General features: G+C 45.4%; 1 protein-coding gene across 1 annotated transcript in view; it reads left to right on the top strand.

The window, feature by feature from the left end:
- LOC124802670 (nascent polypeptide-associated complex subunit alpha, muscle-specific form-like) overlaps positions 1 to 14,881 on the top strand; it is a 61,147-nt gene that overhangs the window by 11,617 nt on the left and 34,649 nt on the right. The window contains exon 5 of the mRNA XM_047263583.1: positions 11,767 to 13,623. Within this exon, the coding sequence (XP_047119539.1) occupies positions 11,767 to 13,623 (1,857 nt within the window). The remainder of the gene's footprint in view (positions 1 to 11,766; positions 13,624 to 14,881) is intronic.

The following is a 14,881-nucleotide window of genomic DNA, read 5'->3' as shown; positions in this document are numbered from 1 at the left end:
CTTCATGATCTGGACTCACAGTGAAGAAGAACTCCAGAATTTCCTCTCCAACCTCAACTCCTTTGGTTCTATCAGATTCACCTGGTCCTACTCTAAATACCATGCCACTTTCCTCGACGTTGACCTCCATCTGTCCAATGGGCAGCTTCACACGTCCGTCCACATCAAACCCACCAACAAGCAACAGTACCTCCATTATGACAGCTGCCACCCATTCCACATCAAACGGTCCCTTCCCTACAGCCTAGGTCTTCATGGCAAACGAATCTGCTCCAGTCCAGAATCCCTGAATCATTACACCAACAACCTGAAAACAGCTTTCGATCCTGCAACTACCCTCCCGACCTGGTACAGAAGCAAATAACCAGAGCCACTTCCTCATCCCCTCAAACCCGGAACCTCCCACAGAAGAACCACGAAAGTGCCCCACTTGTGACAGGATACTTTCCGGGACTGGATCAGACTCTGAATGTGGCTCTCCAGCAGGGATACGACTTCCTCAAATCCTGCCCTGAAATGAGATCCATCCTTCATGAAATCCTCCCCACTCCACCAAGTGTGTCTTTCCGCCATCCACCTAACCTTCGTAACCTCTTAGTTCATCCCTATGAAATCCCCAAACCACCTTCCCTACCCTCTGGCTCCTACCCTTGTAACCCCCCCCCCCCCGGTGTAAAACCTGTCCCATGCACCCTCCCACCACCACCACCTACTCCAGTCCTGTAACCCGGAAGGTGTACACAGTCAAAGGCAGAGCCATGTGTGAAAGCACCCACTTGATTTACCAACTGACCTGCCTCCACTGTGAAGCTTTCTATGTGGGAATGACCAGCAACAAACTGTCCATTCGCATGAATGGACACAGGCAGACAGTGTTTGTTGGTAATGAGGATCACCCTGTGGCTAAACATGCCTTGGTACACGGCCAGCACATCTTGGCACAGTGTTACACCGTCCGGGTTATCTGGATACTTCCCACTAACACCAACCTGTCAGAACTCCGGAGATGGGAACTTGCCCTTCAGTATATCCTCTCTTCTCATTATCCGCCAGGCCTCAACCTCCGCTGATTTCAAGTTGCTGCCGCTCATACCTCACCTGTCATTCAACAACATCTTTGCCTCTTTACTTCCGCCTCGACTGACATCTCTGCCCAAACTCTTTGCCTTTACAAATGTCTGTGTATGTGCGGATGGATATGTGTGTGTGTGCGCGCGAGTGTATACCTGTTCTTTTTTCCCCGTAAGGTAAGTCTTTCCGCTCCGGGGATTGGAATGACTCCTTACCCTCTCCCTTAAAACCCACATCCTTTCGTCTCTCCCTCTCCTTCCCACTTTCCTGATGAAGCAACCGTTTGTTGCGAAAGCTTGAATTTTGTGTGTATGTTTGCGTTTGTTTGTGTGTCTATCAACATGCCAGCGGTTTCGTTTGATAAGTCACATCATCTTTTGTGTGTTTGTTTGTGTGTCTATCAACATACCAACGCTTTCATTTGATAAGTTACATCATCTTTGTTTTTAGATATATTTTTCCCACGTGGAATGTTTCCCTCTATTATATAAACAACTACATTGCTAAAGAGTGATTAAGAAAAATGTTGATGACTATGAATAAATTAGAATATCTTAAAAGTTTCATTTAAAGTAACTTCGTGGTAAGGTATCTACTACATAAGCAGGGCCTACTTCCAAGAGCATAATAGCACCGGTGTACGTGTGCTGTGGCTTCTGACCAGTCATTGCGTTTGTTTACATCAAGTTTATTCTTGTGATGAGCAGACTATAAATGGGCTATAATTATGTAATTTCTAATTATCATCTGGCAGTGTTTTCTGTTACGCAATTGTGTTTGTGTGATTGTAATTAATGCTTTGTACAAAATATTTCTGCTGCTGTAATATGTTATGATAGAGCTACAAATACAAGATCTAGTCCCATTAATCTGACCACCACGATCTTCGATGTCGTCATGCATAACGAATCGCAGATGGCAGGTGACAGCCCTAGCAATGGAGGGCTTATAAAGCTTGTTGGTGGGTTGTGAAAAGCCATGCAGTCGTTGTCGTAATACGAAAATGGAGCATTTGTCCGACACCCTAAAGGGCATGGTCATTAGCTTTCAGGCCGGAAGCGGAAACATTTCTGGAACGACTAAGTCTGTAAACCATTCATTTACTGCCATGGTTAAAGTATACTGTGTTCGGCAAAATGGCGCTCTCCAAAATGGGCAGCGCTCATTTCACAACACTTCCTGAAAACATGATGTCATTTTGACGTCATACACAATATCAACAACTGCATGAGTGGCTGTCAATTTTCGTTAGCATGCAATATGATTTATCAGTGGCTAATGCCTTCATGTAAAAGTGCTCTTTCAGGAGTGAATTATTATTGTCAATAATTTACAAATTAAACATGAAACATGCTAGTTTTATAATTTGCAGTATGCCATTTCAGGGTAACAGAGTGTTGAAAATTTTATCACAAATACTTCACCATTATTAACTGTTACATTATAACGCATCAACAATATAAACCTTGAAGAATATAAACCTTGAAGAGAGAATGTGATAACCAAGACAGGAGACAAACATCACATAATTAAGTGCTAGCGTAATGAATAACGCGTGCTTTCTCGACTTGAAGGCGTGGGTTTGCATCTGATCAGATGCAAATATTTATTTATATATTTATTTGTTTTCATGTCAGTGTTGTTAATACGTTGTGGGACCGTATGAATGTAATACAAGTAAATTCTGCAATAAACAATGTTATTTACATTCCATCTGCTTTGACAACAAAGGATGAAATAAATATTTTGTGATTTCCAAATCTGTGGTTACGCAGGAATCCAAAAGGACAGCTTTAATTAAAATTAAAGTTCTCCCTTTTCACAAATATGTGGCGATTTGAGAGTGTGTGTTCAGGCAGGAACCTAAGGAGTTAACATTCATACTCTTACATGTCACAGATGTTTCGCTGTATATTTACGAACATGTGGTAATTTCGTAGTGTGTGGTTAGGTGGGAACCACAGAGTGCAATTTTAAATGCTGCGACCAAAATCAGCTGCAATAAAATTCATATTCTTTCTCCTCACAAATATTTGGCTCTTTATTTCCGAATATGTTGTGAATTCTGAGTATGTAGTTATGCTGGAACCTAAGAGGACGGCTTGAATTTCTGTGAGTGAATTGAGGAACAACAACATTCATATTCTTCCTTGTCACTAAGGCAGTAGCCGATGATACAGTCATCAGTATTGTATTTTATGTCAAAATGACATGATATTTGTGAGAAGTGTTGTGAGAGTGTTACCCATCCAAAACTGGCATCAAGGCATCTGTGTTGCACCACGAGCCATAGATGACAGGGGTGAACAATAGCTGTAGAAATGGGTGCGGGTGAATATACTTACAGGTGTTCAGCAACTGATCGCCCAGAGAGCCAAGTGGCTACCGGCAGTGTCTCTTTAACGACCATTCGTTAAATGTTATGTATGAGCATGCGCAGCAGGCGCCTGTTTCATGTACCCATGTTGACTGCTGTTCATCAGTGACGAAGATTGGAAACTACACGTCAATATTGCAACTGGATGTCCACTGAGAGGCAACAGATGCCTTTTTTGGATGAATCACATTTTATGTTACATCGGAAAGATGGCAATTGGCGTTCATGGCATGAAATGTCTGACAGCAAACACCCTACAACAATCATAGGAGGGTTCAGGCCGGAGGTGGGAGCGTTATGGTCTGGGAAAACTTTTTGTGGCATTCCCTGGCTTATCTCATCATTCGGAAGACACAGTGGAGCGACACAAGTTTGCTCCTATCCTTGGGAACTAGTTCACCCCGTACATGCAGTTTGTTTTTGCTTGGCACAATGGCGCCCCCTTTCAGGACAATGCAATGTGTCACATAGCTAGCAGTGTATGTATGTATGTAGTTTGAAGAGCATCAGGATGAGTTCACTGTGCTCCTCTGGCCACCGAACTTCCTGGATTTAAACCATTCAAGGATCTTGGGACCACCATAAACGGGATGTTTGCGCCATGGATCCTTAACTGAGAAATCGAGCGTAGTTGACATCGCCACGGCTCCACAGAGCTGTCGAAACTTTTCAGAACCTCATTGACTTTCCTTCTGCACATCTCACAGTGTTCCATCGCGCAGAAGGTGGTTATTCAGCCTGTTTGACAGGTGGTCACATTAATGCAACTGGACAGTATATAATCTCTGCCAGAGATGCTGGACAGAAATTTTGTCGCGAACTTATACTACTATTTGTGTAGACGGTAGTAAATTGTCCTTTCTCCCTCGCTAACTCACATACTTGACCAGCCAGCCCCCATCCTCCCACCCTTACTGCCATTTTTCCTTCCTCGCCACCCCAACATGAGCTCCACTCCCAGCCCCCTCCACCCTAACTGGTCTTCCATAAGCCACACTCCCATCGCTTTCTACCATTGCTTGTTCTCTACCCTCAGCCCGTTGCCAGCGTCACTGACCCTTCACCCTTGCCCCTTATAAGCCTTTGGCATACCTCTCCGTCGTCCTAAATTGCCATTTCCACCTATCTATCACCACCCCTGACCTTCTGCCCTCAAACTATCTTGCACCTGACAGTTTTTATACGATTTTCCTCTTCAATGTCCCTCGCATCACTGCTGTCAGCATCCCTCGCCCCAACGCTGTCGGCGTCCCTCGGGCCAACGCCGTCGGCGTCCCTCGGCCCAACACCGCTGATGTCCCTCAGACCACCGCTGTCGATGTATTTCGCCCAGCCGCCCTTGCCTTCCCACTCTAGATGTCCTTTCCCCACCATCCTTAACATCCTTTGCCCTTCTGTCCTCGATCTCGCCGTCTGTCTGACCTTACCGTCCTCCATCCGTCCGACCTCACCGTCCTCCGTCCATCCGACCTCACTGTCCTCCGTCCGTCCGACCTCACCGTCCGACCTCGCCGTCCTCCGTGCGTCAGACCTCGCCGTCCTCCGTGCGTCAGACCTCGCCGTCCTCCGTGCGTCCGACCTCGCCGTCCTCCGTGCGTCCGACCTCGCCGTCCTCCGTCCGTCCGACCTCGCCGCCCTCCTTCCGTCCGACCTCGCCGTCCTCCATCCGTCCGACCTCGCCGTCCTCCATCCGTCCGATCTTGCTGTCCAGATTTCCTTTATCCGTCAACCTGACTTTCCTCGCCCTTCTGCCATCGGCCCAACTTTTCGTCGCCCTTCTGCCGTCGGCCTAACCTCACTAGCCCTTCTGCCATCAACTAGACCTCTCCTGCCCATCTGTCCTACAATCTACCACCTGCTCCTTTTCACCCTTCTGCGCGTGGCCTTCCTTGGGTATCTACTACCTGCCCCCTTGCTCTTCTGTTCCCAGCCTCCCTCAACTACTCCCCACCTATCCCTTTGCTCTTCTGTCCAGGTCATTGTCGACTGTCCGCCTCCTGCCCTTTTGCCCTTCCTTTCCTGATCTCCCGTGACTGCTTGCCTTCTGCATTCTATATGCTTACATCCCTGTTCTTCCATCCTTGGCATCCCTCAACGTCCTCCCATGGCATCCTGTGACTTCTCATCCTCAGCCTTTTTTGATTCTCGTCCTTTTGCTCCTTTGCCTACCCCTCTTTTGGTTCTCCTCTTTGCTCCTGTGCCTTCCCCTCTTTTGCCCCTTGTGTCTCTCCCTTTTCCTGTCATATCCTCCCTTTTGATGCCTTGCTTATCCCTCCTTCCTTATCCTCCCATCGCTCTCTTGTGTATCTTGTGTATCCCTCATTTCCTACCCTGCTTCTCCCTCGGTTTCCCTTGCTCTCCCTTATGTGACAGTGATTTTAGAAGGATGGCTTGTCAGTATATTACATTAAACTCCCAACATTCATTTATGAATAAATGCAACCATTCTTAGGCACACTTGCCTTTTTGTGTTGTATTTCTTGTGTGATAAACCACATACGTGGAATTAAATTACTTCATATATTTTGTACACTCCCAAAATTTTGGTATTGTGTGTACATACAGGAGGCAGAACTGACTGGTTATGGGAAGGGACCACGTCCGGGACAGGGTTGCCGGTTTTGTTTAGGTTTGACTGGGTGGGTGGGGGGGGTGCAGGCTTATTAGCCCACACTGACAGATATATTCCAAAATTATAGAATGAGTAATGACTCTCGGTTAGCTTTTCTGTCTTGGCATTCTGAGATTTCAAGAAAACTTTTCACACAGTTTCAACAAAATCTGAACTTCAACTCCTTGAGAAATAAGCCATTGGCCCTACTATCTGTGTTAGTCTGCCGAATATTAAACAAGTAAATCCTGTATCTTCCAGTAGACTTAATCATGATGGTGAGAAACTCAAATTGGAAAGAGGAGTTAATCAGAGAGATTCTATGTCACTAAAGCCATTTACAGCAGTCCATTTTCAAATTCTTAAACTGAGACAGTGAATCTAAGACAGAAAGTGAAATATGAGTAGACTAAAGCAATATATAAACAACACACTGGACAAAAAATACTGGAAGTTTACATTTAATTTGTAGAACCTGCTGATGATACAGTTGCCTGGAGTGATTCTGATTAATTAAAAATGTTTTTCAAAATGTAACTTGCTGGCTGACTATAGTGTGTAATAAACATGTTTGTACCAGTTTTGACTTTTGACGTTAGAAATAGTGTTGCTTAGCAAACATTGAAGAGATGAAAATTGTTAGGAGGGATAAGAAAACAAAAATATATTAGGGTACTAACTGGTACAAAAACATGTAACTATAGTGAAAATGAAATTGGTGTGGTCAGAATTATAAGTCCAGGTGAATGGGTGTTAGTTGGAGCAAGGAAGCTCTTTACTTTATTGTATTCCAAAAGATAAGGAAAGACAGAGTATGCAGTCTAGTACTAAATAGATTGATGACATAAGAAAACATGAAGGAGCAACATGCATTTCTATAGTTGATGAATTGAAAAGTCAGATGCCAACATACACCCTGCAATGGATGTCAGGTGGCAGTTGATGAATGTGTCTCTGCTGGGCCTAGATGGCTGACAACACAAGCTAACAAGTAGTTGTTATTTTTATTATTGAAGATTGGGAGAAAATATGTATGTAGTGAAACTGCTCTTCTACACTATTTAAGGAACTTCAAAAGTGGTGGTAAATTACTTTTGAAGAATATTTTATTTATGTTACTGACCTTTAATTTCAAACATAACTTAAGTACTAAATTAGACATTGTTAGATACTACTTTTTTCCTTAAATGTTAGAATTATGGAGTGTTTTAATTCCTTTATTGTATTTATGGCTGGATTTACATCCACAGTTGGAGGCACACTTTTGTCAACATCATATTCACATCAACACCTTAATCCTTCCTACGCTGTGCTTTCTTTCCATCCCCCACCGATTCCCTTATTGAACTTTAGCCTCGTACCTTGTAGTACACAGACATCCCTTTTCAACAGTCGCAATTTTGTCAACAATGTGCAGGATATCTTGACTGAATCCTTCAGCTGCAACTTTTTCTATATCCGAAATAAGGAAACTTTCAGTTATCATTGTAATTACCCAAATCTCTTGACCAAATCCACTTTCTTGATCCTCTTGGAAGAAGCCACATTTTCAGGAGTAGTTGGTGATGGAAAACTCTAATTTTGTAAAAGTTTGCTCCTTCATCAAACTAAATGCCTTCCACAGAGTTGTTTTCCTGTTTGTAATTGTGTTAACACAAAAATGGGTGCAAATTTTCGTTATGAATATAGGAAATTTGAAGAGACCAATAAAAAATGTTATAACAGTAGGAAAACTTTAATTTCAGGAACATAAAATCAGGTTACTGTAGAATACAGTTCAGTGTCAGCCCATACAGACTTGGTCTCAGTGCTAAATGTTAGCTTCAGGTTATGATGTAATGCCGTTAGGATGTAATTCACATATCCAACTCATTTTTTACTTTCTCTAAACTTCTGCACTAAAATACTGTTTTTATTCTGTAACAGTATTTTTCATTATTTAGCAGCATTTGTAATTCCTTGTGTACATCTAACTCATTTTCATCTGTAGCTTACCCTCCGTCTTCCCAAGGATTACATTTAACACATCTGCCCCAACACACACACACACACACACACACACACACACACACACACACACACACACACACACATATTCAAGGAATCCGTCTGTTCAGATCTCTCCCTTTCCCTGCCTTGTTTCCCCCATTACTCATTCTACCCATAGAATACCACACCCAAGTCAAGTTGCAGTACTGGTACAGTATAACTGTGCAGGCGTATGTATGTGTGTGGACATTTATATTCTGTACTAGTTAGCTCTGAAAAAAGGCATTGTCCGAACGTTTAGGTATGTTTTAAGTCTTGTATATGTACCTTCGATCATCAAATTCCTCAATGACGTGGTGAGCTGTAACCTTTACTCCTTCCATTAAAAATTTTTCATTAACTTATTTGTATGCTGTAGGAATGAAATGACTAATGTTTAATGTGTCACTTTTCAGGTATTTATCATTTGTCAGTAAAAAGTCAGTAACACCCAATGTGGGCTTAGAATTTGCCCAAAAAGGAAAATCAGAAGAGACATTTGTAAACTTTTGTGGTAAAAAGTCTTCGTCAACCCAACTGGAAATTTAATTTGAACACTGCAGTGCCACTAGGCATGGCCTTATTGTAGATGATATGTCCTTGTTATCCTGTGACCTATTAAGTAACTTACCCAGCCTTTTGGTGGGAGACTTGAAGGTTAATGCAGTCTCCGAACCATAGTGCAACCTGCCATTTTTCACATACGCAAATCATTGCTGGTGTGAAGTTGCTGGTGTGAAGGAAGTAATGGGTGACAGTTCCAAATAAAGATTGTCTACTGAACCTGTGGGTTTGTAATTTTACACCTTTCCACTTTAGCAACCAAGCCACAAATTAAGCAGACTAAAATATATGTATTAAAAGAAAACAGGTTTTTGAATAAGAGAGCAGAAAGGGCAGAGAGAAATAGAAATGCTTGACAACAAGCTGATTCATAAACCAACTGTTAAGGAGATACGGAATCACCTATCCCCGCAATGTTAATATATGCCTACTATAGGGAACATTTTCTCACAAACTACTGGAGACAGAGAGGTAAAAATTTTACTGTATGTGCATTCATATGTTACAACAATACTGAAACAACAGTTTATTGTCAAAGTATTTTCTTACAGAGATATTGTACATTTATTTTTAAGTAAATTTTTTCCATCGCTTTTTACTAGACTATCACCCCTAAGTCTTTTGTAAATCAAGTAATTAAAAAATCGTTGTTTCAGTATGTAATAGGGACCTATGTCACTACGTCATAAAAATTTCAGACTTCTAGGTTGACCAGTACCTGAGATAATGTTCCTAGATGAAGTAAAAAGTAAACTTACGGGAAACGGAGAAAGAAGATTAAAACATTCCTGATCCGTAGCTAATACCCCCTTCACAGTCTTCATAATCATCTTCAAGTCTTCTTTTGGCACCCCTCTGCACCTGTCTTGCTTTTTTCACTAATGTCTTGATTATATTATCAGCATGCCTTAGTCTGTGCTGATCTAAAAAGAACATAGCACGTACCGTACGGGAACCAACACACATACCCAACTTTTGAAGGACCTGGCATTTAGTTATATTTCCAAGATTGAAGGTTGCCACAGCATCATACACACCAAAATGTAGTGTATTAATTCCGACAAACACTGTTTTTGGGAGACGATGCCATATCACACTATTCAAGCACTCGTTGGGGTTCTGCGTTTTTCCGTGAAGACATTTCATCAGAAGACTTCTGTCAGCCAGATCTCTGAAAATGGGCTTTATTTCTGCCATGATGGCTGATGGTAGACTGTGGTGGTGAATGTATTTCTCTCCTGTTGTTAGTCCCCTATTGTATTTACACCAGCTGTTTTCACCTTTGGGGCACAAACCATGTTGTGGATGCTCATCCGTGGATGCGGTGTGGAAATATAAAGCCCATATAGCTCTCCTCATTTCTTCAAGATTGCCTGTATTTTGCCTGATTGCAAGGCCATAGCAGTTCTGAATGTGGTCTATTATGGAATCAGTCAATCTTCCTCTGCCATCCAAGGTTTTCCCATCATCTAGTTTTTTCCCTTTCATAACTGATTTTAACCTTCTCAGCCTGGCACCCATTCTCTTCTGCACATGTCCTATACATTCAAGTTTGCTTATATTTACACTGTTCCCATATGGTTTGCTTTCCAAAACTTCTTTGAATGCTTTAGAGTCACCATCTCCCAGATATTTGACATAGCGAACATTATACCACTGTGAAGAGCGATGAAAAATTTTCTTCACCCCAGCAACCTCCATGCCACCACTACTACCATAATAATTAGCAATACAGTCATCACTGTGTTCATTTTTCAGCCTGCCTGTGCACCTACAGTATTTAGACATTATTGCAACATCAATAACCTTGCCAGTATCAACACTAGTTGCTGTTACAACACCATTGTTGGAGGTGTGGCCCCTTTTCTGCCACGTGCCATCAAACGCCACTGTGAGGTCACGACTGCCGTCATTTTCTTCCACTGCTTCTTCCACAGCAACCTGCATTGACTTCTGTGCTACATCTTCAACTGCAGATCCTAGTACATAATTGTAAGCTTCAAACTTTGAAGGTGCACTTGGAAGATTTAGAACACCACATAGCATATCACCAGCTGCTTTGCCCTTACCAATTGCTCGCAATCCATAAACTAACCTAATATTTACACTATAAAGTTCAGTTTTCTTGTATCCATTATTTACAGTTACTGAAACCGAACTTGGAAACTTACAGCTGTATTTACAAACACTGCATATTAAATTAAACTGGGCAGCCAGGCCAACATGGGATTCTACTTTCAGAGAAACGTTTCCATGACATTTTTTGCAGCACAAACTGTTTTCAAGAGCTTCACACAATATATTCGTATCAATGAGTTCAAAAACTTCATTCCCTCTATCAAGTAAATTATATTTCTCTTCCAAATCTCTTAGTTTTTTATGAGAAGCACTGTTTTCATTTGGTGTAAGTTCGTTCGGCAAATCAGTAATAAGTGGATTCACATTTTCCAACAGTGATGATGATGAACTGCTTTGCTTTGCTAATGAATCATTATTTCTTTTCTTTTGCCAGTTCACACGCTTTTTAAATACTTTTGCTTTAGCTCTAGGCATTTTCACTGCGAAAAATGAAGCACTAAATACGAAATAACTCAACAACAACTACTTTCTTATATCACACTGTTTACAAAACAGTCCCGCCACAAAGTCAAAGAGTAACTTGAGGAAACCAGAGAGAAACATTTTCGGGCAACTAGTGTATAAATAGTCGCTGGAAACCGGGATATTTGAATTCATGTCACTTTAAAGGTACTGCCAAAAAGTTCATGGTCAGCCACGAGAGACGTGTATAACTAAAGCGCAATACCCGATCTCACAAATATATAAAAATAAAATAGTTATAATTGTAGTAGAGCTATTTATGATACGTCATTTTAAAGAGGAAACATGGCAGAATATAATACGCCAATAAAAAAAAATTCGATTTTTTAACCCAAAATCCGATTCCGTATCCCCTTAAAGAGATCTAGATGTTCATTTCAAAGGCAAAAACCCAGTAGGATGTAATGTTCAGTTTAGTTGTGAATCTGATTTTTTTTCCTTATATATACAGCTTTTTGCAATAGAGGAAACATTACTTTAAAAGTTACTAATTATAGTTGTTCATATTTTGCAGGTAATATCATTGAGGATTGCCAGTCGTTTTGGAGGAGAGAGTCAAGAAATTGTCCTTCAGACAGCTCCAGGGAATGCAGACGAACAGGTTTCCCTGCAGCAACCAGTACCATCAACATCTGGAATATCAAATGCAAGCTGTCCTGACACAGCAGCTGTGGCAGCTGCAGGACTAGCACGTGGTGTTGTGCATCTACTGCAGCAAGCAGTAGCATCAAAATCGGAACCACCTCCTGCAACCACATTTCGCAGTCCAAATGTTGTTGCACCTACAGACGGAGACCCTATACCACCATTTCCCCAACCGAGACGATCACCTGGCATCTCAGGAACACCACCTGGAACAGCCTCCTTGACAGCAGCTTCGTCTGCACCAGCAGGTGGCACAGTACCTGCAGGTCCTGCTCCTGCTTACCCAGGTCCCTTTCCATTTGCCAGTATGACTCACGCAGCACATGCTGCTGTGCGTGACCAGCCTTTTGTTTCATCTGCTGCAGTTCCTGCCCCAGCTGCAGCACACCATAATTTTGCAACACCACCTCCACCTCCATATCCAGGTTCCCAAACCCAGCCTCAACAACAGCAAGCTGTGTACAAGACAACATCAGGGCCTGCAGGTCTCAGGCAGCCGCCTAACTGTCAGGTTCCTGGTACTGCACCTGTGACTGCTGCCAATGTGGCTCTATCGAGTCCATTGCTCGTCAACTTGTTGCAGAATGATGGCAGTGGAGGCCCACCTGCCAAAATGCCTCCACCAGTGTTGGCCGATAGGCAGGCCAGAGCTCGTGCAGCACTGGTGGTTCAACAGCAACAGCAGCAGCAGTTACATACTGCTGTTCGGCGAAAGTCTGACGGTTCCCTCATTTCTGTGCCTTCGGAGGTCCCAGCATCTCCAGCCCCGCCGGGAAAACTCGCACATCACCCTCGTTCTGCCTTTGCGGGTGTTCCGGCATCACCTCCAGCTGATGGCCCTGTCACCCATCCACTTCCTTCTGGTCATTCTCGTCTGCAACAGGCACCACCTGTGTCAGGCACTTCACTTCAACAGAACCAGCAACCAGTGCCCCAACAATCTGCACAGCAACAGCAGCAGAAAACGTATAGCGGTTCCCTACACACCCTTCAGGCTCCTCGTGCCCAGCAACGACCTTTGCCTGCTCCCAGTCCTGCAGCTCCTCGCCCTCAGGGATCTTCATTTCAGCAGCAACAGAATTCACTACCAACAAATCCCCCACCGTATCCTCGCACTGCTCAACCGGTCATCCGACCTCAACAGCAGCGTGTCAACCAAATCCCAGCGAAAGAATCAGCAAGTCAGTTGCGACCACAGAAGATGCCAGGCACAGATTTTCAAAGATTTGCAGATATGAGACCAGCTGTGCCTGAAGCTTCGAAAGCTCGACATAGTGCTCCCAGTCAGTGGCCACGAGGGACAGCTCCACCTTACAGTTACCGGATTTCCACTGAATCCAGGCCAAGGCCAGCCATGTCACCGCCAGTTTCTCCACCATCAGCACCTGAACCACCAGCGTCACCTCCATCAGAACTAACATCATCTGGGAAGAAACGTCAGTTCCTCATTAATCCACTGACAGGTCACTTAGAGCCAGTAGCAAGTGACAGTGGCTCAGATGGCGAGACAGAGGCATCTACAGCGGCTGCAGACGACCCATTCTTCTGCTTTCCATCTCCTCTCAATGATCGGTCCAACTCTGTGTTTTCGGATGATGATGATGACGTGAGCAGTACAGTATCACGGAGAGCTGACACAACAACTACTGATCAGTCAGACTCAGAAGCTACTGTTCGTTCCACTGGCAGTGAATCATCCATGCCATCTAGGCATCCACGTTCCAAGGTAAATGTTCTCTCTCTCTCTCTCTCTCTCTCTCTCTCTCTCTCTCTCTCTCCCCCTCATCCCTGCCCTCCCTCCCTCCCACCCTCCCTCCCCCCCTCCCCTGCCCTCCCTCCCTCTCCCCCCTGCCCACTCCTCACTCTCTCTCTCTCTCTCTCTCTCTCTCTCTCTCTCCCCCCTCCTGCCCTCACTCTCTCCCCTCCCCTGCCCTCCCTCTCTCCCCTCCCCTGCCCACACTCACTCCCCCCTTCCCTCACTCTCTCCCCCCTTCCCTCACTCTCTCCCCCCTTCCCTCACTCTCTCCCCCCTTCCCTCACTCTCTCCCCCCTTCCCTCACTCTCTCACCCCTTCCCTCACTCTCTCACCCCTTCCCTCACTCTCTCACCCCTTCCCTCACTCTCTCACCCCTTCCCTCACTCTCTCACCCCTTCCCTCCTTCTCCCCTCCACTGCCCTCCCCCCTCCACTGCCCTCCCCCCTCCACTGCCCTCACCTCCACTGCCCTCCCCCCCTCTCCACTGCCCTCCCCCCTCCACTGCCCTCCCCTCCCTCTCCACTTCCCTCCCCTCCCTCTCCCCCCCACTTCCCTCCCTCTCCACTTCCCTCCCCTCCCTCTCCCCCCCACTTCCCTCGTATCCCCTCCCTCCTCCGCTGCCCTCCACTTCCCTCGTATCCCCTCCCTCCTCCGCTGCCCTCCACTTCCCTCGTATCCCCTCCCTCCTCCGCTGCCCTCCACTTCCCTCCCCTCCACCGCCCTCCACTTCCCTCCCCTCCCTCTCCCCTCCACTGCCCTCCCCTCCCTCTCCCCTCCACTGCCCTCCCCTCCACTGCCCTCCCCTCCACTGCCCTCCCCTCCCCTCCCTCTCCCCTCCACTGCCCTCCCCTCCACTGCCCTCCCCTCCCCTCCCTCTCCCCTCCACTGCCCTTCCCTCTCCTCCACTGCCCTCCCTCTCTCTCCCCACCCCTACCCTCCCTCTCTCTCCCCTCCCCTACCCTCCCTCTCTCTCCCCTCCCTCTCCCCCTGCCCTCCCTCTCCCCCTGCCCTCCCTCTCCCCCTGCCCTCCCTCTCTTTCCCGTCCCTCTCCCCCTGCCCTCCCTCTCTTTCCCGTCCCTCTCCCCTGCCCTCCCTCTCTTTCCCCTCCCTCTCCCCCTGCCCCCCTCTCTTTCCCCTGCCCCTCCCTCTCTCCCTGCCCTCCCTCTCTCCCTGCCCTCCCTCTCTTTCCCCTCCCTCTCCTCCTGCCCTCCCTCTCTTTCCCCTCCCT

Source organism: Schistocerca piceifrons, chromosome 6 (genome assembly GCF_021461385.2).
Source record: "Schistocerca piceifrons isolate TAMUIC-IGC-003096 chromosome 6, iqSchPice1.1, whole genome shotgun sequence".
Taxonomy (NCBI): Eukaryota; Metazoa; Arthropoda; class Insecta; order Orthoptera; family Acrididae; genus Schistocerca; species Schistocerca piceifrons.
The sequence above is the reverse complement of the archived record's forward strand: the minus strand, read 5'-3'. Positions and strand labels throughout refer to the sequence as shown.